The sequence below is a fragment of the Carcharodon carcharias genome, chromosome 2, assembly GCF_017639515.1.
Source record: "Carcharodon carcharias isolate sCarCar2 chromosome 2, sCarCar2.pri, whole genome shotgun sequence".
NCBI lineage: Eukaryota > Metazoa > Chordata > Chondrichthyes > Lamniformes > Lamnidae > Carcharodon > Carcharodon carcharias.
The window spans coordinates 136,227,632-136,254,777 of NC_054468.1; the positions used below are offsets into that span (position 1 = coordinate 136,227,632).

General features: G+C 43.6%; 1 protein-coding gene across 1 annotated transcript; it reads left to right on the forward strand.

Annotated features, from left to right (window-relative positions):
- The first annotated feature begins 5,990 nt into the window (after positions 1 to 5,990).
- LOC121289359 (cofilin-2-like) lies at positions 5,991 to 26,874 on the forward strand. Its single transcript, XM_041208730.1, has 4 exons — positions 5,991 to 6,158; positions 12,060 to 12,349; positions 24,142 to 24,218; positions 26,245 to 26,874. Exons 1-4 carry the CDS (start codon positions 6,156 to 6,158, stop codon positions 26,349 to 26,351), a joined length of 477 nt encoding a protein of 158 aa, XP_041064664.1. The 5' UTR covers positions 5,991 to 6,155; the 3' UTR covers positions 26,352 to 26,874.
- The last annotated feature ends 272 nt before the right edge of the window (positions 26,875 to 27,146 follow it).

Consider the following 27,146-nt stretch of genomic DNA (forward strand, 5'->3'; position numbering starts at 1 on the left):
AGGATTAATCAGTTTGTTTCCTGCAGATATTCTGGCAAATTTATGGTGAACGAACAGGAAAGCCTCTTTGGAAATCCACCCCCCCCCCCCTTCAATTATTTCACAGGTTGTGGACTCCACCCATTGCCTTTGTGCAAAGCCTCAGATATCAGCTGCGGCTCAGTTAAAATAACACTCACCTCTTGAGTCAAGCAATTGTGGAAGCAAGTCTCACCCTAGGACCGGAGCACAAAAATCAAGGCTGACACCCCACTGCAGTACTGACACCTCACTGCTGCACTGTTGGAGGTGACACATCCTGGATTAAGTGTGAAATCAAGGCCTGATCTGCCTGCTCTGCTGGATGTAGAGGTCACAAGGCACAATTTTGAAGAAAAGCAGGGGAGTTACCCCCCATGTCTTGGTCAATATCTATCTCTATCAACATTCCTCAAAAACAGTTTATCTGCTTATTACCACAGTTGTTTGTGAGAGCTGGTTGTGCATAAACTGGCGGCTGCATTTCCTACATCTCAGTGGTGAATACACTTTAAAAGAAATTCATTGGCTGTAAAGTGCTTTAGGATGTCTGGTGGTGGTGAACAGTGCTGTGTAAAAGCAAGTTTTTCTTAAAAATTCTCACCCTTATGTTCAAATTCCAACCACGGCCTCTTCTCTCCTGATCTCTGTAACCACCTCCGACCCTAGAACCCTCTAAGATCTCTGCACTTCTCCAAGTCTAGCCTCTTGCACATCCCTGATTTTAATCACCCCACCATTTGTGGCTGTGCCTTCTGCTGCCCTGGCCCTAGGCTCTGGAACTCGCTCCCTAAACCTCTCTTGTCAGGAGAAAGCCTCTTCGAGTAATGGGGGCTATAGTTTGGGCTGCAGCATGACTTGGAGATGGAACACAGATGGCAGAGAGGGGAAGCTATGTGCAGATGGAGGAGGAGGAGGAGGAGGAGGGCTCTCAACAGAAGGCCCTACCCACCAAGCGTCTTTAGAAGGCACTTCTTTTACCTCCACCTCAGTCAGGAGCATTTTGTGAGGTATCTGCTTTTCATCTAGGAAGCGATTTAACTGTGCCACCTATGTAACCGGCCTGCAGCCACACAGCAGGGTCAGGATGGTGCTACCAGTGGCTGTCAGAATACCGTGGTCCGAAATTTCGACACCAGTCAATCATGCCAAGCAGAAGCAGGGGACGTTAGCAAAATTTCACAGTTCACCATTCATCGTGGCATCACAGAGGTATCAGAGGCCTGGTATAGAAGGAAAAGGGACTTCATCGCCTTCTCGTTGACCTGAGAGAATCAGGAGGACAGAGCATGTGGATTTTTCAGGCTGACAGGATTCCCAAAGTACAGGGTTTAATTCTCTGTATCCATGTGTCGGGAAGTACAGAATATAAAAGAAAGGGGGTAAAATGGAATTTTACAGGACCATAATTAGACTGTACTTGGTATTGCTATGTAGCTTTTGAGCACTCTCATATAGAAAGGATATAAAAGTAATAGAAAAGGTGCATTGTAGGCTCACCACTGAAGGACAAGGAGATAGAGTTAGGAAGAGAATCTTGAGAAGTCTGGGTTTTTTCACTAAAGCTGCAATAAATGAGGGTGTATGAGGGTGTGTGAGAGAGTGTGTGTGTGTGTGTGAGAGTGAGCATGTGTGTGAGTGAGCATGTGAGTGAGTGTATGAGTGAGTGATTGTAAGAGTGAGTGTGTGTGTGTGTGAGTGAATAAGTGTATATGAGAGTGAGTGTGTATGTCTATGTGAGAGGGTGGGAGTGAGTTAGTGTGTGTGTGTGCATGAGCAAGTGTGTGAGAGAGTGCGTGACTGTATGTGAGAATGAATGAGTGGCATATAAGTTGCCGTCTTCTGCTCAGATCCGCTGTTGGTGCGCAGACTGATCCACATCTGTGACCAGTTCGAACTGGCCTCATGAGCCAAAGTAAATCATGGGAAGAGCGAGGACATGTTCTTTGGGAACTGGGCTGACCGATCCTTTGTCCCCTTCACCGTCAGGGCTGACGGCTTGAAGGTGCTGGGGATATGGTTCAGAGGGACCGGGGCATGTGTTAGAAACTGGAAGGAGCGAGTGTCTATGGCGAAAAGAAAACTGGGCATTTGGGTGCGACGCTCCCTCTCCATTGTGGGTAAGAACCTGGTCACCAGGTGTGAGGCACTCTCGCTGTTGCTGTACATGGCGCAGGTCTGGCCCTTTCCAGACTCCTGCGCGATGGCGATCACCCGAGCCATCTTTCGCTTTATCTGGAGGTCAAAAATTGATGTACAAGCCTCTAGATAAAGAGGGAAAAAATGTGCCCATCGTCCTCATACTGATGGCCACCTTTGTGTGCAGCTGCATCGAGTTATGTGTAGACCCACAGTATGCAAACACCAAGTGTCACTACATGCTGAGGTTCTACCTGTCCCCGATGCTGCAAAGGATGGGTCTGGCCATGCTGCTGCGGAATGCTCCAAGTAGTTGGATCGTGCCATACCACCTGTCCCTCATGGAAAAATTCATGCAGAGAAACCGATTTGACCACAAGTCCATCAGGCAGTGGTCAGCACGTAACGTCTTAGAGACGCTGCGGGAAAAGGAGAGGGTGGATCCTGTGGGATGGTTCCCCAAGCAGACTGTCAAAGTTATTTGGCAGAACGCCTCATTGCCAGAATTTTCCAACAAGCACCAAGACGTAGCTTGGCTGGTGGTGAGAAAGGCCCTCCCCGTCAGATCCTTCCCACACGTCAGGAGTCTCAACCCCTCTACACATTGCCCTCGAGATGGCTGTGGTGGGGAAGAGACCGTTGTTCACCTCTTTGTAGATAGTGCCTTTGCAAAGAAGGTCTGGAGAGAGATGCAGTGGTTTCTGTCGAGGTTCATCCCGAGCAGTTCTGTGACACAGGACTCTGTGCTCTACGGGCTGTTCCCAGGGACACACACCAAGACAAACATCAACTGCAGCTGGAGGATCATCAACTCGGTGAAAGACGCTCTTTGGTCTGCCCGAAACTTGTTGGTCTTCCAGCGCAAAGAGTTGTCCCTAACCGAGTGTTGCAGACTGGCACATTCCAAAGTCCAGGTCCACGTGCTGAGGGACGCACTAAAGCTTGGGGCAGCCGCCACAAAGGCGCAATGGGGAAGGGTCGCTGCCTAAGACCTTTCTGCCACAGTGCACCAAGGGGCTGGGAACTGTTTAGAAGCCCTCAGGCTCAAAATTAATGTAAGCATTGAATACTAATTGTATTATAATTGTATTGAAACACCTCAGATTGCAACATGATGTATGTTGATAACTCCAATACCATTGTCTGATTGTCTGCATTGACCATATTGAAATGATTGTAATATTCATTGATTGTATTGATGCACCGGAATCTGATTGTACTTTTGTGATTGTGACTTTGAAATGGTTTGGAATGTTCTTCCAGATATTTTATGAATAAAGTATATTTTTCAAAAAAAAAGTGAAGATCACTGCCCTATCCTGAGACTGTGCCCCTGTGTTCTAGATTCCCCAGCCAGCAGAAACAATGTCTCAGTGTCTAAAACAAAAACAGAATTACCTGGAAAAACTCAGCAGGTCTGGCAGCATCAGCGGAGAAGAAAAGAGTTGACGTTTCGAGTCCTCATGACCCTTCAACAGAACATTTTTGTCTCAGTGTCTACTCTGTCAAGCCCCTTCCGAATCTTGTATGTTTCAATGAGATAACTTCTCATTTATCTTAAACTCCACAGAGCATAGACTCTATTACTCAGTATTTCATCACAGGGCAGCCCTCTTATTCCAGGAACCAATCTAGTGAACCTTTGCTGTTCTGCCTCCAATATGGAGACAAAACTGTGCTCAGTACTCCAGGTCTCACCAAAGCTCTATACAATTGTAGCAAGTCTTCCCCCTTCTTGTACTCCAAACCCCTTGCAGTAAAAGCCAACATGCTATTTACCTTCCTAATTGTTTGATGTATCTGCATGCTAATTTTCTGTCAAAGAAATGGGATCAGTAGCCTTACCACCTCATGGCTCCATTTGTGTGTGTCGGCCACGGGTCAGTTGGTAACACTCTTGCCCCTGAGTCTAAAGGTTGTGGATTTAGCTCCACCTCAGGACTTGAGCACAAAAATCTATCCTGAACACTCCAATGCACACTAAAAGATTGCTGCACTGTTGGAGGTGCTGTCTATTGGATGTGATGTTAAAGTGAGTCCTGGCAGTTTTTTTGTTTTTATTAAAGTGAGTCCTGTCTGCCTGCTCAGGTGGATGTAAAAGATTCCATGGCACTATTTTGAAAAAAGAGCAGGGGAATTATCCCTGGTGCCCTGACCAATATTTATCACTCAATCAACATCACAAAATGATTCTCTGATCACTACTATCACAATGCTGCTTGTGGGAGTTTACTGAGTGCAACTTGGCTGCCCTGTTTCCTGCATTACAACAGTGGCTGCACTTCAAAGCACTTCATTGATTGTAAAGCATCTCCACCAAAGCATCACGTGGATGTGAAAAACGCTGTACAGCTGAAAGTCTTTCTTTCTTTCTTCCGCTGGCTGTCTATTATGCCCACCTAACTCAGGTGATAGATCTCTTTCAAAATGAAAATCAGGGTGCTCTGTTGTAAACAGGACTCTGAGGGCCAATTTAGGCCAGAACTGGTCAGAGGCTGCACAGTTTACACTTGGACCGGTTCCAAAGAAGATGGAATTGAAGAGCCCAGGCAAAAGAGTTGAATTCTTTTTGTGGGCTGCTGCTACCTAGGGACAAACACATGCTGCAATTGCTACCTCCCCCCAACCCTCCAACAATTCACCTTACTTGCAGTTGGCCTGGACCAATCTTTGAGCTGCGGGAGGCAACCATTTGGCATCTCTGCAAAATCAAAATGAATCAGGGGCCTCAAAATAACAAGGGTTCTCGTCATGAACTGGATCAAATAGCCAGCCAGCGTAATTCCTGGTCTGTCACCAAAAAGTCAAAATAGCCCCATATTGTGCCACCTTTAGGGAAACACCTAGTAGGGAAAGTGTTGAAATTTAAAACAAAGCTTCAAAAACATTATTGCTGTTACTAGAATCACCACGATAGTACACAAAGAAAGTTTTCAGTTCCCTTGAAGCATCAACAATTTGCATTTATATAACATCCTTAAGGCAGAAAAACATTCCAAGGCGCTTCTCAGAAGTATTTTCGGACAAAAATTGACACCCAGACAAAGGAGGTGATATTAGGGCATGTGGCTAAATGCTTGGTCCAAGAAGTAGATTTGAAGCAGTGCTGTAGAGGAGGGGTGATAAGCGGAGAGGTTCAGGGAGCAAATTCTAGATCAAAGTGCCTGGAATGCATGGCTGCCAATGATGGAGTGAAGCCAGTCAGGGAAGGCGTAAGAGGTTTACATTAAAGGAACACAATTTTTTACTTTGGGGAACTGAAGTTCAGCAAGTTCAAATAGTAGCAATTGTGTCACACCCCAGTGTTTACTTCTCACTCAACAAAGGCGACTATTTATATAAAAGTATAATACTACAGAGGCTGAAGATCTGAAATAAAAACAAGTGCTGTGCTGGGGGTGGTGGTGAAGACTCAGCAGGTCAGGCAGCCACTGGAGAGAGAAACAGTTAACGTTTCGAGTCCAATATGACACTCCTTCAGCTCCGAACACTCAACTATTTGCCCAGCTCTCTCAACCGACTTGACTTTGTGGAGACAGGAGGAATGTCAGTCACATTTTCCTCCAGGTCAGAACCTGAAGCCGCCACATGTGGGCGGGCTCGGAATACTTGCAGTCCAAATATGGGAGCAGACGCCATTGACTTGCTGTCACCTTGTCCATGAAAAACAGAGTCATCACTTTACCCAAGAATAAACCGAACTTGGTGGGGTTCCTTTTGGGGGGGGGGGGGGGGCGGTCTGGTAGGCTTTTGATAATCAAATTCACCTGTGGCACTTATTAAAAGTGACTGATAGATGTATTTTTCTCTCTCTCTCTAGAACAGATTAAGAGGCGAGCCCGGGGATGATAAATGGGCGTGAGGAGTAGTCACTGGGGAGGGAGTTAAGCGGCTGAGAGTTCGAGTCCAGCCGCCATTCGGAGTGGGAGGAACAGAGCAGTGAGTCGTATTGAGAGCAGTCCAGGAGTGAGTGGCGAAGGGTTAGTGTCGGCTCAGCCATGGTAAGCAGCAGGACATAAATATATAATCTCTTCAATTTGACTGGTACCTCAGGATTTTTCCCTGTTGGGATAATTAGTCGTTCAACGAGCATCGTCTTTCTAAAAGACGTTGTTTCCCTCCCCTCCCCTCCCCTCCCTTTTTGTTTTGAAGCCGAAGCTTTTGTGTCCTTTCTAATGTTGAAGGGAAAGCTGCTTTATTGCGAATTTGTCAACAAGAGGGAGGGGGTGCTTAGCGTTTCTCGTGTTATGTTTTCGCTTAAGTCGGCAGCAACTTTCCTCATTAATTCAGCAAAGTTGTTCCAACCCAATTTAAATTCGGTTTTCTACCTTTTGCCTCTGGTCCTGATGAATTGGCTCTCCGCACCTCCTCTGGTGAATCTCCTGGACTCCTGTCTCAAACTGGGACGGCGCTTTCATTCATGGATGTCGTTTTTTTTTACCTGCGTTGAGATCCAACACCTTCACAACACTTGAACCACGTTGAAATGCATCTATTTGAAGTCTGGGAGGATGAGTTTTTATGTTTAAAAACAAAAATTACAGTTCCATTTCTAAATTGGATTAATCGACTCCCAAGCTGTTTTGACACTTGTCTTATGTGACTATCCTGGCCGACATTCCTTCCCCAAGCTAATAGGCCATTGGGCCTCATTTCATGGTTTGTTTGAATTTTTGCTTTGTTACAAAAGTAGCTTACTAACAGTGACTCCTTCAGTCTTCATTGTACTTTTGGTGCTTTTTTGCTTTTGTATGTGTGTGTTGCCGTTTTCCTCCCCTTCCCCTGGCTAGAGTTATGCGTTGGCAACAGAGTTGTTTTACCTGTCCAACCAGGTGTGGTAAGTGAGTCACTACTTGCCGCAGAATGGAGGCTCGAGATAGCCCTGTAGCTAACAGAAATCTCTATCTCCTTTTGTAGGATTATTAAATGTTGGAAACACACTCTTTTCTCTACCAGGCAGGGGCTGTTCAGGCAGTGCCTCTGCTGTGGGAAGATGAATAGTGCCAGCTATTGCATACATTACTCCCATGCCCCAAGTAAGCTGGTTGGCATTGCAGCATAACAGTTACTACTCTTCTTCCCCCGCCCCCCCCTCCATTTGATTTGCTCTGATCAATCTGAAAAGATCACACCCAGTGTAACACTTCTGAATTTATAGCTAACACTTGCAGTTTGTTTGACAGGGTGTGGACTAGCTGCAGGGCTTGTATGACATCTTGCATTTTATATAATGCCTTTTACATAGTAAAATATCCCAAAATGATCATCTTCTAGCTTCACATCTAGAGGGATATTCACAATGCCACATGTTTGTTTTCATACATTTCACTTGGCAAGTTTGTTATATGAAGATTGAATTTCATTTAGGGGGATTATAATGAATAATTTTGTTCATAATTTTGAATACATTTGACTGCTGTATTTATAAATCTTGCAGTGTTGGTTGACAAAAGTAAGAAAAGTACCCCAGCACCTATTTAACTGTGAGCACAAAATAGAATCATTGAGGAAGTTGAAAGCTGAAGTAATCTGATCTTCCCATTCATTCTGCTTAATTATTGATGTTTGCTATTAGACTGCTTTCCATTTTCAGCCTGCTTGAAGGAATCCAGCTGATCAAAATGGCAACGTCATCCTGAAGCTGATGACTTGTTATCCATAGGAATAGTATCAAAGCACTTCAGAGTGTCTTGGAGGAGGGGGGTGGTGTGGAGGAGGATGACACCGGGCAGCACTACACAAACTGGGTGAAATGGTTAAAGTTATGATTTCGGCAGGCTTTCAAATGCAGTAAATAAGTGGAAGAATTTGGGGGAAGGTTTCCAGAATGCCAGATCACACTAGCAGAACACTTGCCTGGTCTTATCTTGGAGTAGAAGATTGTCAACTGTAATAGTTCAGTGGGAATTCTTCCCCTTGTGTTAACTACCAATTTTAATTAATACTAGAGTGTCTGCTAAAGTATTTTTTTTAAGTTTCTGCCTTGACAATATAATTTAGTGATTCTGTTCAGTTTAGACTCTGAACAAGACAAAATCAATGGACAATTAATTATAGTGGATCAGGAAAGGCAAAATACAACCCGTGTCATGAATTTCCTGTTGAAGCACGTGATGATGGACTTGCAGTCTGGATTTTGTAATATGCACATCTTACCTGGAACAATAAGCAAACTGTTGGATGCCAGGAATGTGTTAATGATATAAGTAGTACCATTAGTGCTAATCTTTATTTTACTATATATATTAATACATTTATTAACTGGTTCCAGATTTTAAAAAAAGAAATTAATGGCTTATCCAGTCATATTTGCTATGATTGTTTCTTGTGTTGTACTGATTGACTAGATTATCACCAAATGCACTTTCAGCGACTTATTGAAATATTTTAATAAAGCACTTCACTTGCACCTCCTTCAATTTGGACTACTGCATTTGCTGCTCCCAGTGCAGTCTCCTCTACATCAGAGAGACCAAATGCAGACTGGATGACCACCTTGCGGAACACCTTCAGTGACAGACCTTCCTGTCGCTTACCATTTCAGCACCCCATCCTGCTCTCATGCCCACATGCCTGTCCTTGGTCTGCTGCAATATTCCAATGAAGCCCAACGCAAACTGGAGGAACAGCACTTCATCTTCTGATTCAGCACTTTACAGTCTTCCAGACTTTACATTGGAGTTCAACAACTTCAGTCCATGAACTATTTCCTCTATCTACACCCCATTTTGTTTTCAAAATTCATTTTTATTTTTTATTTACTTTTATTTTCTATTTTTATTTTCATTCATTTTATTCATTGTTTTATCCCCCTTATCCCATTTTCAATCCCTTTTTCCCCACCCCCACAAGGGCCATCTGTTACTTGTTCATGTTCTTTTCAGAGTGCTTACCCTGGTCTTGCTACTATCACATTCTGCTTTCTTACCTTAATGCCACTATCAGCACCTTATTTAGCCCTTGCAACTCCCTTTGTCCTTTTTGTTCATGACGTCTTTGTTAATGTCTCCTTTGCCCCCACCCTTTGCTGGCCTTCTATCCAGCTCCACCCTCCTTAAACAGTATAAATTTCATCACGTTTTTACTTCTCTGTAGCTCTGAAGAAGGGTCATGTGGACTCAAAACGTCAACTCTGTTGTTCTCTCCACAGATGCTGTTTGACCTTCTGAGTTTTTCCTGCAATTTTTGTTTTAATAAAGGGCTAGTTTTAAGGACAAAACCATGTTTTTAACAGTTCTGCTCCACAAGTAGCTAATTAAACATGTAATAACAAGTCCATGGTGGAATTGGAAAAACTGCTTTAAATGGAAGGGGAAGTTACTTGGATCCACTAGATTGCATGCTGTCCTGAAGCAACAGTTAACTGCTCTTGGAGCAGTTTGTTCACTTTATAGCAAGAGCATTTAATGCATCCTGGAGCATAGACATGAGACTTGGCCTGAAGTAAAATTCCACTGATTCTGAAGTGAAAACATAAATACTGAAAGTACTCAGCCGTTCAAATCCACTATAAGCCCACTGACTCCTGTAGCTTACTTAACTTGGAGTCCTTCATACTTCACTTCCTGTAAAATATTATTCTGTTTTCCCAGTTTTTCTACTGTTGTAATTGTTCTGATGATGCCACTTTCTATATCAGTGTTTCTAATATATCTTCCTTTTCTCTCCACTGATTTGACAAGGCCTGGCATCATTGATGTCCATTCCATTTCATCCACTTCCCTACTTCCTGTTTCCACCCCCCCCCCCCCCACCCCATCCATGATAGTTTCCTTTCTCCTTACCTTCCTCCATGCCTCCATTCAAATCTCCCACTTCCAGCATGAAGTCACCCCAAGCACATCACCTCCCTCTCCTTTCAGCATTTGAAAGAACTCGTCCCTCCATGAAACCCTGGTCCATTCCTTGGTCACCCCCTGACATGCCCTTCCTGTGCAAGCACAAGTGAGAATACCTGCACTCTTGTTCTCCACACACAACACCCCCCCCCCCCCCTCCACCCGCCGCCACCTAAATTTCCAGGGCCCCAAACCCCTCTCCTGGGTGAAATTGCAAATTTTTTGTGCTTTCAATTTACGTACTATGGTGTCCCCTACAGTGGAGAGACCAAATGCAGATTGGATGACTACTTTGCAGAATGTCCATCAGTCCACAAGTTTAACCCTTAGCTTCGTTCCTGTTATTTTAGTACCTTGCACCCAACATGCTTGACCGTGCTGTTCTCTGCCTCTGACACACTTTCCAGCCTTCCAGACTCGACACTAAGTTTAATACTTTATTCTTTCATGGGATGTGAGCGTTGCCGGCAAGGCCAGAATTTGTTACCCATCCCTAATTGCCCTTGGACTGAGTGGCTTGCTAGGCCATTTCAGTGGGCAGTTAAGAGTCAATGACATTGCTATGTGGACCTGGAGTCACGTGCAAGCCAGGCCAAGTAAGGATGGCAGATTTCCTTCAATTCATAACCTCTGCTCCTGTATTTTTGCTCATCAGTTATTGATAATGATTCTGCTATGATTTGTGTTTCTTGTCCCATTATCACCTAATTTTTACTTTTCACCAACATCCCTTTTGTTACTTAATCTCTCTAGGCTTGCACTATCACAGACCTGTCTCTACCTGTTTAAAATCTGTTGGGCCTCTTAATTTCTTTACAGTTCTGATGAAAGGTCATTGATCTGAAACATTAACTCGTCTGACCTACTGAATATCTCCAACATCTTGTTTTGAGACACAAAACAGACAATTCAACAGACCTTGGGTGTATCATGGCATTTGGTATAAATTTGAATTGCCTTAGTGCATTTCCACTGCCACTTTTCCATCTATATAAATGTTCAAAATCACCTTGTCACTTTGGATGTTGATGTAACTCCAACCTTGAAAAATCACATCTGCTTCCTTTTACATATGAAGCTGTGCTGTTGCCAGTCTATACTTGGGGAAAGTGTGCTAATCATTCCACTTGTATAGATTGAATGTAGCTATTGACATGAGTTAATACAGTGTTAATAAGTAACCAATTAAAGATTGATTTTTCATAGAGTAGTTTTGTCTGTGCTGATTACTATACCTATTGCATACTGGAGTTAGCTCTTAACATGAATATGAAAATTATTAGAACTGGCCAAAGAATTGACTCCTGCCCTGATCAACTCTTGAGTTTGCCTCAGTTCTGAATTAGCAGTGCAGAAACAGAACTCAAATCCCACCATGGCAAGGTGAAAATCTCAATTTGGATTAATTAAAAACCTGGTAATGGTGAAAGCGAATATGAAGCTTTTTGAGTTGTTTAAATACGTAAAAGAAGAATTGGTTCACCAGTATCCCTTGAAGGCAGCCTGTTCTCTTTACTCGGTCTGACTACAATCCCACACCAGTGTGGTTGATGCTTAAGACCCTCTTGAAGTGGCCTAGCAGGCCACTTGATTAGATCAAACTTTGGATGAGTATAAATGCAAGCCTTTCCAGTGACTTGTCTCTTGAGAATGAATTTTCATACAAATAGTACAGGCCCTACTGAGTTGCTTCATTACTGGCTTGTGCTAACATAGGCAACTTGGAAGGTAGAGCACTTCAAAAGCACAAATGAACTTGAAAGCTTCCCATAGTGTAAGTTGTGCAGAAATGGCTTCCACCTGAATTTCCTCACTCCAGTGTAGTTACAGGGTTGGATGGGAGAAGTTGAAAAATTCCCAGCTGGAGTGAACATAACCTACACGGCTACTCAGAAAAGCAGTAATTGGGACTCCTCACTGAGCTTTTACCAATATGCAATGACTTTAGGTCAATGGAGGTTTACTTGTTAAATTTACTATTACTTGATTTTTGGGTAAGCCACTAGCTAATAGGAAGTGAAGAGTTTTTTGTCTTTTTTAATAGCTTAGTAACTTCTCTTGCAGCAATCTGGTATCAAAATCCATGATTCAGTCATTGAAGCCTTCAATGAAATGAAGCTCCTGTCGCCAAAGTCAACTAAGAGAAGGAGAAAGTTTCTTCGCCTATGCATGAGTGATGATAATCAATATATTATTGTGGATGATAAATCTGACAGTGTGCAGGAAACAAATGAAGATGACTATCTGAACCTCTTAAACCACCTCCAGCCCAATGTTGCTTGTGTTTTAATTTATGATGTCTCTTATGAAACGAAGAATTCCCTCACCAAGGAAGATCTGGTGTTCATACAGTGGTATGTATCTTAAATGTGGTAAGTCTTTTGCATAGAATGCTAGTACTAACTGGAAACAAATGAAGCAACAGGATAATCTCTTACATAAATCAACTGTTTTAAGTCCCAAAATTGATCCAACCTGTTTGTGCCTCAAAACCTGCTTCCAATCTACAAAAGTAGTCCACTGCTTCTCAGCAAGGTTCCCCAATTCCCAAGTCATCTTGCTCCCCACACTCATCCTGCAAATAAAGGATGCTGGAATCAACTGTACATACAACAATAAACATCTCTCTTCACACCACTCCTTCATTAAGGCTGTGGTTTTGTTTCCATATTTTCTGTTGCTCAGTCCCTTTTGGTTCTCCCAATAGAAATTTCTGACTGACCATTTCTAATTTGCACAATGCAGGTAAATGTATTGAATGTGTTCAGTTACTTAATGAACATCTACCTCAATTCAGTAAGCAAAGAAGTTGTTATACACAGGAGAGGGGGGATTCATTTAAACAGCACTAATTTCTCCTCTTACCCATCTGTAAACGGGTTTTGATTTGTTTCCACCTTTTATAAGCAGTGGTGTGTTCCCCAGCCCCTCTATTTTGGTGCAATCCAATTTTCTATTAATAACCTCATAGCAAATTTGAAAGGATGAACTCAAAAGGGTTTGTTTATTTGTACGCCCTCAAAATGCAAAAGAGGGTTCGCAACAGCCCTTCATGTTTGGGTAGAAGAGATTTACAGTACAGAGACCACAGAGGAAAGAAATATTGTTTCACATGGGTTCCAGAATCCAATGAGGCATTCTTTCACGGAGGTCAGCAGGTTGAAAACTGATGCTGTATAATTCACTATCTCCTACCCAAAATCCACAAACAGAACTGACCTCACACAATGAGAGGCACGTGGAGATGAATCAGTCTTGTAGGTGATGGTACAGTTCCAGCAGAAGCAGTGTAGATGGGGCTAGGTGTTCAACCTGGGCAAAGCTCCTTTTCTGTGAGGCTGCCAGTCAGATGATAAACTGCAGACTGAGCTATGTAGTTCAGCAAGACAATATTTCTTGTCCCACAAGCCAGAGGCCCATGTCACAGACTTTACCCCTCCATGATGTCTTCAACAAATCATGTTTATCCAGTGTCTAGAAACTGGCTTTGTGTTCAAGGCTGAGAACAACATATCAGCCATTATGGGCTAAAAGGAATGTTTGAGAGGCTGAGCATCAACTCGCAGACACTTCCTCCTAACCTCTCCCTGGACCATGACCCCACCACTGAACATCAAGCCATTGTTTCCAGGACTGTCACTGACCTCATCTGCTCTGGGGATCTCCCTCCCACAGCTTCCAACCTGATAGTCGCCCAACCTCTGACGGCCCGCTTCTATCTCCTACCGAAAATCCACAAACAGAACTGCCCCGATAGACCGATCGTCTAAGCTTGCTCCTGCCCCACAGAACTCATTTCTCGTTATCTTGACTCCCTTCTCTCTCCCCTTGTCCAGTCCCTTCCCACCTACATTCGTGATTCCTCTGACACCTCACGTCACATCAACAATTTCCAGTTCCCTGGCCCCAACCGCTTCCTCTTCACCATGGACGTCCAATCCCTCTACACCTCCATCCCCCACCAGGATGGTCTGAGGGCCCTTAGCTTCTTCCTCGAACAGAGGCCCGAACAATCCCCATCCACCACTACTCTCCTCCGTCTGGCTGAACTTGTTCTCACGCTGATCAATTTCTCCTTCAACTCCTCTCACTTCCTCCAAATAAAAGGTGTGGCTATGGGTACCCACATGGGCCCCAGCTATGCCTGTCTCTTTATGGGGTATGTGGAACATTCCTTGTTCCAGTCCTACTCCGGCCCCCTTCCACAACTCTTTCTCCGGTACATCGATGATTACTTTGGTGCCGCTTCATGCTCTCGTCGGGACTTGGAAAAATTTATTAATTTTGCTTCCAATCTCCACCCCTCCATCATTTTCACGTGGTCCATCTCTGACACTTCCCTTCCCTTCCTTGACCTCTCTGTCTCAATCTCTGGTGATAGACTGTCCACCAATATCCATTACAAACCCACCGACTCCCACAGCTATCTCGACTACAGCTCCTCACACCCCGCTTCCTGTAAGGACTCCATCCCATTCTCTCAGTTCCTTCGCCTCCGTCGCATCTGTTCCGATGATGCTACCTTCAAAAACAGTTCCTCTGACATGTCCTCCTTCTTCCTTAACCGAGGTTTTCCACCCAGGGTCGTTGACAGGGCCCTCAACCGTGTCCGGCCCATCTCCCGCGCATCCGCCCTCACGCCTTCTCCTCCCTCCCAGAAACATGATAGGGTCCCCCTTGTCCTCACTTATCACCCCACCAGCCTCCGCATTCAAAGGATCATCCTCCGCCATTTCCGCCAACTCCAGCATGATGCCACCACCAAACACATCTTCCCTTCACCCCCCCCTATCGGCATTCCGTAGGGATCGCTCCCTCCGGGACACCCTGGTCCATTCCTCCATCACCCCCTGCAAGGCACCACCCCATGCCCACGCAAAAGATGCAACACCTGCCCCTTCACTTCCTCTCTCCTCACCGTCCAAGGATCCAAACACTCCTTTCAAGTGAAGCAGCATTTCACTTGCATTTCCCCCAACTTAGTCTACTGCATTCGTTGCTCCCAATGTGGTCTCCTCTACATTGGAGAGACCAAACGTAAACTGGGTGACCGCTTTGCAGAACACCTGCGGTCTGTCCGCAAGAATGACCCAAACCTCCCTGTCGCTTGCCATTTTAACACTCCGCCCTGCTCTCTTGCCCACATGTCTGTCCTTGGCTTGCTGCATTGTTCCAGTGAAGCACCACGCAAACTGGAGGAAAACACCTCATCTTCCGATTAGGCACTTTACAGCCTTCCGGACTGAATATTGAATTCAACAACTTTAGGTCGTGAACTCCCTCCCCCATCCCCACCCCCTTTCTGTTTCCCCCTTTTTTTTTTCCAATAAATTATAAAGATTTTCCTTTTCCCACCTATTTCCATTATTTAAAAAAAAAAACACCCCCACTAGAGCTATACCTTGAGTGCCCTACCATCCATTCTTAATTAGCACATTCGTTTAGATAATATCACCAACTTTAACTTTAACACCTATGTGTTCTTTTGTACTATTGTTGTTGACATCTTTTGATGATCTGCTTCTATCACTGCTTGTTTGTCCCTACAACCACACACCACCACCCCCCCACTCCATCTCTCTCTCTCTCTCTCTCTCCGCCCCCCACACACACACCTTAAACCAGCTTATATTTCAACTCTTTCTTGGACTCGAACTCAAATTCTGTCGAAGGGTCATGAGGACTCGAAACGTCAACTCTTTTCTTCTCCGCCAATGCTGCCAGACCTGCTGAGTTTTTCCAGGTAATTCTGTTTTTGTTTTTGTTTTGGATTTCCAGCATCCGTAGTTTTTTTGTTTTTATTTATATGTTCGAGAGGCCATTGTCCTAGTAGGTGTTCTGTCTCTGTTGCCCAGCCTGAGTTATCAGATACAAATGGGCCTTCACGTGACTCCCTTTGAAGTTGGATTGTGTGGTCTGCTGGTGATCGTCAGTAGCTACTCCGATAACAGTTGAGTTTCCCTGAAACTGCAACATGGCTTTTTTTGTTCAGGGGTCAAAGAGGGACACAGTTTCAGCCATTTTACAAGTCTTTCAGTTTTAAAAAAAATTTAGGAATAGCTGAGCATATCTATATATTTTATTAAAAAATATAGTGAAGTCTTTGTCCCCTCACACATTCAAAGATCAAAACTCTGCTTTTGGTCATGCTGACTCACCAAATACACTCATGGGTTAAAGGTCAGATGCAGACACTGAGTATTGAGATCATATGCCCAAGGATGGTATCCATTACTCTTTAATTTATTATTCTGAAATGCAATACTCCATGTCCTAATTCGCCAAATGTGGCTAATGCATTGGACAGTACTACATTTCAAGGAGAAAAACAATAAATTTGCAGTCTAGATCTCTGTCTCCCTCTTTCTCCCTCTACCCCTCACCGTGTAGAGTAGTTATATCGAGTAGAATATTAAGCTCTGGAAAATAAATTGTTCATTTTCAATTGTTTTGGAAAGCTGATGAATTACAGGTACATTGATTCCATTGCTGCTTAGCATGTCCTGGTCCAGCCTTTAGTGTTAATGTCTTTGATTTGAACAGACACCTTGAATTTAATGACCAGTAAAACTCTGCTTGGCATCAAGATCACTGGCCCACTCAGCAGTGGGCCCTTGAAGCCTCCTGTTCACATAAAATGCTTATAAGCTCCTGTGGCAGAGACCCAGTGCTACTGTTGTGCACAAAACTCATTATGGCACAATTAAGTATTCTCTGCATAATGCAGTGGGAGCACCTTAGCAAAACCTCGGGAGAGGCCTCCCTAAGTTTTAGATTGGCAGTATTGTGAGGAGTGGCTCACGGAGATGCAACATCCCTTTCATGGCTGTTGGAGACAGGATCTCCTGTCTCTATCACAACATCAGGTGTTTCTCATGGAATCATGAGAAACATTTACAAGGACCTTCATTGGCTGCTGATGCTCAATTTTCCTGGTTTCTGCCACATCACATGCCAAGTGACTGGAGAGCCGCACAAATATTAAATGGGGCTAAACTTGCATTATGTTGAGGAGCAACACTCCTGGGTGCATTGACATCATCTACCCCAGAATTCATGCTGTAAATCTTCCACATGAGAAGGAACAACAATATAAAAACAAATAGTGGTGCTGGACTAGAAAAAGCAAATTTAATAGAAATGAAGTGATCCGGCACAAATTCTCCTTGGGCATTCCCTTGGGATCAAGGATGACACTTCACTCTGGTTCATGGGGTTCTGAATTGGCAGATTATTGGCGATTGACAGATTCAGCCAATTGGTGAGCAGCTGGTGCTAGAAGGATTGATCGGAGGTTTGTGCACTCACTGCGACACCTCCGCACGTTCCTGACAAAGTCTGTTCAATGCCTTCCCGAATGAGCCTTCTCCATTTTGGTTGGTCACAAGCCAGGGTCTCCCATGAGTCAGTGGAAATGTTTGACCTCTTCATGGTTGCTTTTAGGGCATCCCTGAAGTGTTTCTGCTGACTTACTGGGGGTTGCCTGTCATGACCAAGTTCAGAGAACAGTTGCTTCAGGAGTCTGGAATGACTGATTTGTCCCTGCCAGCGGACCTTTTTTGAGTAATTAGATCCTCTAATGCTGGCTTGTTGCATAAAGCATGTTGTCTTGGGAGAGGACTCTGCTGTTAGACTGCCATTCCTGCCATAGGATTTGGAGGATCATGCTGGTGCCACTTTGAGGTTGTCCATGTCTCCCAAGCATATGAGTGAGGGGATCACTGCTGCTCAGTAAACTATGATCTTAGTCTCGGGTTTGAGTTCCTGGTCTTTAAATGCTCTTTTCCTCAGTCTTAGGGGGGGAAGGAAAAAGCTGAGTTTGCATACTGGAGGCAATGATGAATTTCATCATCTGTCTGCCTTCGTTAAGAGGTGGCTCCTGATGCATTTAACGCCCCATATTTTCCAGGATCTCTTAAATCGGTTGGGGGCAGGTGTTTTGCTTTGGGAGCTGGTTGGAAGAGGACCTTAATTTTCTGAATGCTAAAAGGCCCATTTTCACATGCTTCGGAGGAGTTGATAATGACCTGGAGCTTGATTTCTGAGTGAGTGTGCACACAAGCTTCATCTGCATACTCAAGCTCAATGACTCTGGTTGGAGTGATTTTGGTTTTGGGTTAAAGGTGCAGGTTGAACAGTTTCCCATCTGATTCTGTGGATTATCTCCATGCCTCTGGGTTATTTGCTGGAGATGAGGCGCAATATTGCGGTGAGGAAGATGGAGGAGAGTTGATGCAATGAAAAATCCATGTTTGACCCAGTTTTCACTGATATGGTCTGTGGCAGTTCTGTTGGTGAGGATCACCACTTGCATGTTACTGTGAAGTAGGTGGAGGATGGTGACAAATTTGAGGAGGATATTCTGTAAGCCTTTGCAGTTGACAGTCAGGCTTTCGTGAGGTTGAAGGCTGGTGATGTTCCTTGCACTTTTCCTGAATTTACTGTGCAGTGAAGATCATGTCTGTGGTGCCTGACTGTCAGGGCAGGAACCACATTGACTCTGGAAGGAGTTCTTCAACCACTTAGAGGAGGCAGTTGAGGAGGATCCTTGCAATCTTCCTTGTGGCAGAAAGCAGAGAGACTCCTCTGTGGTTACCACAATCTGACTTGCCTCCCTTCTTGAATATAGTCACGATCACAATATCCTTCAATACCCTGGTAATACCTTCTCATCCCGGAAGAGGTGGTACACTCCTGGCAATGGCTGCATCTCCACCATGTTTCAAAACTTTGGCAGGAATTCCAACTTCTTCAGAGGTGTTGTTTTTCAGTTGCTGAGGGGCTTTTTCAACTTCACTCCAGGGTGGGGTAGTGCTGAGACTGAGCAGGATGGGGTGTTAAGGAATGGAGTTGAGGGCGTTCGAGTCAAAGACAGTCTCTGAGGAGTTCTTGAAAGTATTCTTCAGTGACCACTGACGACTACCCTGTCTTTTTAATGAGCTTCTCTTCGTGCTTGGCTTTCAGCAGCTTGGGCCCATGAGTGCTTGGGCCATTGTCTTGACAGCGCTGAAGAAATTGTGCATGTTAGTGTCTGCAAGTTGTTGGATCTCCCATGCTCTTTCAACCCACCATTTTGTTCTTTGCAGCTTTTAAGCTCTTTAGACTCCTGTAGGATTGTTGCTTTTTTCTTGAGATGTTGTCAAAGCTTTGTTTGTGCTTGATTAGGCCCAGTATCTCTATTCGTCAAAGCAGTCACGATATTTTCTGGAAGAGAAAGACCAGGGACTTTTTCAGGTGCTTGCTATGATGAACTATAGGCTTGACCAGGCACTAAGGCACACTGTGGCTCCTGGTAGCTTGAGGTTGAAAGGTTAGCAGTGAGGCACTGCCTGAGAAGGGTAGGATCTTGAGGCTTTTGTTAATTTTCTTGTATTGCTTCTGTTGCTTTGGGGGCCAGGCTGATGGAGGTGGTAGGTCAGATAAGGCTGTGATCAGTCTAGCAGTTGTCAGCACCTGTCATGCCCAAATAAAACCAAACCCACTGTAATGGATATCAGATGAAGTTCCATCTAGTGGTTAAATGTACTGTTACAGGTGTGATGTCAGAATGGTTATCACTAAGGCTGCAATTGCAGCCAACACTGAACATGCATAAAACAGTTGTACTGTTTTACTCTGATGTCACTGGTGGAGATCAGAATTCATATCAATTATACCTGCAGTTCCTTAGATACACATGGGCCTAAGATTTTTATTTGTAATGAAAAATAAATGAATGTAAAAATAAATGAATGTAATGTGTTAAATTTAAACGATAGTGGTCATCTATCTGAAAGCAGCAAATCTCTAATCTCCTAATTTTTCTAAACATTAAAGCATCAATGTAATATGGAACCTGGGATTTTATATTCAATATGTGTTGGCTTAACTTCAACAGCCAGAGGTCGTGGTCCATATTGGTACCAATGACATGGGTAAAAAGAGGGATGAGGTCCTGAAAACAAAGTATGGAAGCTAGGAGATAAATTTAAAAACAAGACCTCCAAAGTAATAATCTTAGGATTACTCCCAGTGCCATGTGCTAGCGATCAGGAATAGGAGAATGGACTAAATGAATGCATGGCTGGAGAGATGGTTTAGGAGGGAGGATTTAGATTACTGAGGCATTGGGACCGATTCTGGGGAAGATGGAACCTGTACAAGTTGGATGGCTTGCACTGCAGCAGGACTGGAACTAGTCTTCTCACAGGTATTCGCTAGTACTGTGGGGGAGGGTTTAAACAAGTGGCAGGGGATGGAACCCGAGCTGGAAGACAGTGGAAATAAAGATAGGAATGGAAAAACAAAGGTGGCAAAAGTGGAAGGCAGAGGAAACCAAGGCTGGCAACAAATAGGGCCATAGTACAAAGGCACTGTATCTGAATGCACAGAGCATTCACAATAAGGTAGACAAATTAACAGTGCAAAGAGATGTAAATGGGTACGATATGATTGTGCGATTAGAGACATGGCTGTAGGGTGGCCAAGGCTGGGAACTGAATATCCAAGAGTATTCTATTAAGAAGGACAGGCAAAGAGAAAAGGAGGTAGGGTGATGTTGTTAAGGATGAAATCAGTGCAACAGTGAGAGGATACTGGATCAAAATCTAGATGTAGTCCATGATTTTACAGCCCCACCGCAGTGTCATTTAAATCTCCGTTCAGTTCAGTGGGATCATAAATCCTGTCGGACAGGAGAGGCTATACAATCTTGGCCATAGAATCAGTCTGGGTGGAGCACTAAGCAACAAAGGGCAGAAAGCATTAGTGGGAGTTGTCAATAGACCTCCAAACAGCAGTGGTAAGGTGGGGGATGACATTAAACAGGAAATTAGAGATGCATGTAGCAAGGGTGCTACAATAATTATGGGTGACTTTAATCTACAAAGACTGGGCAAACCAAATTAGCAATAATACTGTGGTGGATGAATTCCTGGAGTGTGTACGAGATGGTTCCTCAACGTACCGGTCTACAAAACCAGAACAGGCTATCCTAGAATTGGTATTGTGCAATGAGAAGGGATTAATTAATCTTGTTGTGCAGGGTTCTTTTAGGGAACAGTGACCATATTCTGATAGAATTCTCCATTAGGATGGAAAGTGAAGTCGTCCGATCCAAAACTAGGGTCCTCAATCCAAACAAAGGAAACTGCAAAGGCATGTGGCGTGAGTTGGCCAAGTTCAATTGAGGAACTTCATTAAAAGGTGAATGGATAATAGCTAATATTTCAGGAACAAATGTATGCATTTGCAACGGTTATACATTTCTTCTGGCACAAAAACATAACAGGAAAAGCAATCTAACCATGGCTAACAAAAGAAATTTAAGGAAAATAGATCTAGAGGGGAGTCATGTAAAGTTTGCTACTTTTTCTAGCAACAGAGTATTAGCAGTTTAGAATTCAGTAAAGGAGGACCAAGAGATCGATTTAAGAGGGGAAAAACAGAGTATGAGAGTATACTTGCAAGGAATGTAAAAGCTACTATAAATATGTAAAAAAGATTAATGAAGACAAATGTGGGTCCCTTACAAAATGAAACAGGAGAATTTATAATAGAAAACAAGGAAATGGCAGAGCATTTAAACAAGTACTTTAGTTATCTCTTCATGGAGGAAGAAATAAATAACTTCCAAGAACTGCTAGGGAAGCAAGGATCTAGTGAGAAGGAGGAATTGAAGGAAATTAGTATTTTTTTTTAAAGTGCTGGAGAAATTAATGAGACTAAAATCCCCAGGGCCTGAATCTACAATAGAGGGTACTAAAGTAGGTGGCCATGAGAATAGTGGATGCGTTGGTTGTCATCTTCTTCCCAAATTCTGGAACAGTCCCAGCAGATTGGAGGGTGGCAAATGTAACCCCCCACTATTTCTTAAAAAGGAGGGAGAAGATGGAATTAGATCAGTTAGCCTAACCTTAGTAATAGGGAAAATGCTAGAGTCTATTACAAATGATGTGATAACAAGACACTTGGAAACCATCAACGGGATTAGACAAAGTAAACATGGATTTATGAAAGGGAAATCATTTTGACAAACCGACTGGAGTTTTTGAGGTCATCACTAGCAGAGTAGATAAGGGAGACTGGAATGGGTGGACAAGGAGCAGATGGAATTCCATGCAGGAACTGTGAAGCCATTCATTTTGATGGGAAGAATTCAGAGACAAAATAAAAAGGGCACAACTCTAAAGGGGGTGCAGGAGCAGAGGGACCTGGGTTTATAATCTGTACAAGTAATTTTAAGGTGGCAGGACAGGTTGAGTGTGGTTAATAATGCATATAACTTCCTCTGTACTCTTATGACCCCAAGTCTAGGATGCTATGTTAAATCTGTATAGAATACTGGTTTGACCTTCTGGTATTGTGTCCAATTTTGTTTTTGATCATGGGATGTGGCGTTGCTGGCTAGGTTAGCATTAATTGCCCTTGAGAAGGTGGTGGTGAGCTGCCTTGAACTGCTGCAGTCCATGTGGTGTAGGTACACCCACAGTGCTGTTGGGAAAGGAGTTCCAGGATTTTGACCTAGTAACATGAAGGAACAGCGATATATTACCAAGTCCATATGGTGTATGGCTTGGAGGGGAACTTCCAGGTGGTGGACTTCCCATGTGTCTACTGCCCTTGTCCTTCTAAATGGTAGCAGTCATGGGTTTGGAAGGTGCTGTGTAAAGAGGCTTGGTGACTGCAGTACATCTTGTAGATGGCATACACTACCACCACTGAGTGTCAGTGGTGGAGGGAGTGAATGTTTGTGAGTGGTGAATGGAGTGCCAATCAAGCAGGCTGCTGGATAGTGTCAAGCTTTGAGTGTAGTTGGAGGTCTACTCATCAGGCAAGTGGAGAGTATTCCATCACACCCCTGACTTGTGCCTTGTAGATGGTGGATAGGTTTTGGGGAGTCAGGAGGTAAGTTACTCATCACAGGATTCCTAGCCTCTGACCTGCTTTTATAGCCACAGTATTTATATGGCTAGTCCAGTTCAGTTTCTGGTCAATGGTAACCCTCAGGATCTTGAGTTCTGGCTGCCACTCTTTACAAAAGATGTGAAGGCATTGGAGAGAGTGGTTCCAGGGATGAGGAACTTCAGTTACACAGACACATTGGAGAAGCTGGGACTCTTTTTTTTCTCTCTTGGAGAAGAGAAAGTTGGGAGGTTTAATAAAGGTATTCAAAATCACGAGGGATCTGGACAGGGTAGATAGTTGGGGGATGGGGAAAGCCCTTCCCATCAGTGGAAGGCTCAAGAACAAGAGGGCACAGATTAAGGTAATTGGTAAAAGAAGCAATGGTGATATGAGAAACCTTATCATGCAGCGTGTGATTTAAGATCTGGAGCGCTCTGCCTGAGTGGCAGAGGCAGGTTTCATCGAATCATTCAAGAGGGAATTGATGATGGTGAACTAAAACCAGCAAGCCTTCTGAGGCCATGCTTGTTGAGAAAGCATAGATGTTCCACAAAGCAGTCGCCTAGTCTGCGTTTGCTTTCCCCAATATAGAGGAGACTGCTTTGAGTGGTCAATGGAGTACTGCATTCAAAGACATGCAGGTAAATCACTGCTTCACCTGGAAGGAGTGTTTAGGGCTGTGGGTGATGAGGAAAGGGAAAGTAAAAGGGTGGGAGTTGCACCTCTTGCAGTTGCATGAAGGGGATGATGTTGGGGTGAATGAAGAGTGAACTAGGTGTTGCAGAGGAAACAGTCCCTTGGGTGTCTGCTTTGCAGTACCCCTCCTCAGTCTTGTCATGTGCTGGTCTGAATCTGGTTTCTGTTCATTATTCTGCCATACACATACACTCCCCAGTCAAATATATTATTTCTTTAATATAACCATTACCACACTCTTTATTTGTGTTCAATGACATCATTGCCATTTAATCTCTCCATCTGCCCTGTCCCAGACCACTTTTTTTTGTTGTTCCTTGCCCGCCAGCCCAGCCAGTTGATTTATCAACCATCACATTTCTATCCTTCCTAGCTGACTCGTTGTTAATTTGTTTCTCCACAGATGCTGCCAGACTTGTGGAGTATTTCCAGCACTCTGGTTTTTGAAACTAATAACTTTGTGATTTTAACAGTCTATAAAATACTTGGCTTTTTCCCCCACTGGAACCTGGTTAAACTTTGTAAAAGTCCCGTTTTCTCAAAGTCAATATTTTGACTTTTCTAGGTGTCCAGAAAAGGCACCACTGAAACAGAAGATGCAGTTTACAACAACAGTTAATTCACTGAAGAACAAACTCAAAGGTTAGTTAAATTATTATTTTGCGTAATATATTTCTGTAGAAACTGAACTAGGCACTCACTTGAATTCTGTAACTAGAAATCTCAATTGAATTGAAGTATTGCATTTCTATTCTGAGTATTTCAAGATGCCTTAAGCTTTTCCAAAACCTATTTCAGCTATGAAATGTGGTCACTGTTGTAATCTTGAACCATGCTGGCAAACTTTGAAAGCTACCAATGAGAAAATAGGTTGACTTTTTTTCTACTATGAAATTGAACACTGGGGTGAGGAGATTTTTTTTCGTCTCCTTGCATGACTTGGGGGTAGTCTATAGTTTATTTTTCCTCTAGATATCAGTGGATTATTTTTGGTCTTTGCAGAGGGAGTGCTGACTTAAGTATTGACTCCAGTCAGGGAGTGGTTTCTGGGTTGTGGGAGAATTCGGGAACTGCAAATCTGACCATGGAGGTCTGGGAAATAAAGCCACAAAATGGTTGACTCTACCTGCTTGCATTGCTCAGTGTCCCCTGAATCCTAGTGGCAGTCATTGAACCATGAAAATGTAGCTCAAATTATACCATTTAATTTATTTTTAGAAAAAAAGGTTGGTTTCAGCAGTATAAACTGGGATTCCGTGAATCCAGATTAGCTGAACACAAGAGTGAGAGAAGATCCTAGGCCTGTCTCTCCTAGACATGGCACATCTCCTTTTACATTGCTGATTCATTCCATAATCATGTGACCTCCTGGATGAGGCTTAGAACAGAAAAATAGGGGAGAATCTTTGGCTCAGCAAGCAGGGGTGTGGCCCACTCAGAGGCGTAAAATTGGGCGTGCATCCCCAAATTACTGCACGTCGTTTAGATTTTCAGTTCGGCCAAACTGTCAAAAGCTTATTAAGGCCATTTGACTAACAATTAAAATAATTAATAGAGCTGCCTGTTCAACCTTAAGGCTGACTTGGGGAACCCACTCCCTTCCTGCCCGCACAGGGAGTGCACAGCACTTCCGGGGAAATGGCGGCATGGACCCAATTAGGGGCACCAATTGGGTCCACCCCTGCACAATGGGGGGGAGGTGGAATTCTACCCATAGGGAAGAATACCCCCCCCCTTGTTGGGGCGGGGGGGAGCTCAGGGAAAGGCCGCCTCCGATTGGGGTCGTGCTGACATTTTGTGGGTGCGTGAAATAAGTGCTGAGGCTAAGTGCTGCCAAATTTTAAAATGGTGCAGGCGGAAAAATTATATTTCCTGACATCCTCATGTGACACTGTCTCATGAGTTGGGTCATGTCAATCACTTTAATCAAACCTTTATTAAATTTTTAAAATACCTCATCCCGCCCGTGGATGAGGTTTCATGCTTTTATTCCTGAAGCCCGCCAGGGCTCCCAGCCCAGGTCCATTAATTATTTCAATTAGTTTTTAAATGGCTCAACAGGCCATTGACAGTTCGGTGAGCGCATAGCTGATTCTGCTGAGCCTCCGCCAACCTGAAAATTGAAATGACATGGGGAGTTCTGCCCGACGTCATCCCGCATCATTTTACACATCGGGGAGTGGGCTCTGCCCCTGGCCATAAACTTTTTTTTATAAATTCAGGAGTAAAAACCCTCCATCTCCTCCTCTATCCATTGAAACTACAGGCCTTAAATCCTCCAGCTGCAACAGCCAGAAGCTTGCTCTTTAAAATTGGAAATGTCCTTTTCGGTCATTGCTGCACTCTCATTTTAAAGGATGATGGATTTACTATACTCACCAAAGTATATTCCAGAGGACAAAAACTTCTATGAAAATAAAGATTTCTTGGCATCTAGCTTGTTTGTCAGTGAATTTGGTATACATGATCTTGCTATCCATGGTTATCTCCTGTGTAGATTAAGTACAATCACTTCATCACTCTCTTGCCATGTATATCTGCTTTTCTTTCCAAATGCATAACAGGTGGGGTTGGGGGTTAATTCCCTGAATTTGCAGGGCACTTTTTTCCTACTGACTGAGCATTATGGTTCACTATGTAAAACCTTGCCTTTTTTCTCCCCCAACAGGTATCAAGGCCAACTTTCAGCTCAATTGCTTGGATGATATAAGCCGCAGTGAGCTTGCTGAAAAGCTGGGGGATGATGTCGTGAAAGTAGAAGGAGTAGCGGTGTGATGCTGTCGAGTGCCACCTATCTGAAAATGTCCTTGTTATAGTTGGACACTTTGTCCTGATTATGAACTTTAATGTAGTTAATGTATTCTAAGGCTGCTTCAATCTGTTTCCAGCTCTGTTCTCTTCCAGATGGTTCCCCCTGAAAGACCAATTGCTAATATTGAGTAAAAATGAAATTTCCTCCCTGGAAAGTGATCGTCCATTATGTATGTACCTTTTTTCAACTAGAATTTGTTTCTTTTAACATGCAACATTGCATGGTATTGGTGACTTCCTGTTTTTGGGATGTACCTGCCAACTTAGTGGCTTAATGCCTTGTTTGAGACTCTTGAGCCATTGCAAATTTAAGAACTGTTGAAACTTGAGCTTTTTTTTTTTGCTGAATGAGAACAGCTGAGCTGTATTAGAGTTCACTTGCAGTGCTTGTACAAGTGAGGGCTCATTTTTACTATTGACACTCTGTCCTCTGACTGTGTACAATCATAGTTCCACCTTTTATTAAAGGACACCTAATAGCTTTTAACACGTATATTTTACTGTTATTTCTATTGTTAATAAAGCTATAACTTAGAATAACAAGCCCTACTTTTATTTAGCTAAATTTAGCTTATTACATTGAGATTCCACTAGGCCATGACCCTGCTATCCTTTTGATAGGCGTGGAATCTGTTTAGCTTCCCAAGCCTGTGAACACATAGCAGTTAGCTTAAAAGCTTAAACATATTGAAAGATCTTTTAACATGCACATCAGTCAGACTTTGAAGTATCTCATCCTGGTCCTCTCCCATGACCCAG

Bases quoted from the DNA above. Each gene is read 5' to 3' on its own strand.
- LOC121289359 (XM_041208730.1), top strand. The intron at 12,350-24,141 runs GTATGTATCTTA...TGACTTTTCTAG, and splicing joins GATCTGGTGTTCATACAGTG to GTGTCCAGAAAAGGCACCAC. The intron at 24,219-26,244 runs GTTAGTTAAATT...CTCCCCCAACAG, and splicing joins ACTGAAGAACAAACTCAAAG to GTATCAAGGCCAACTTTCAG.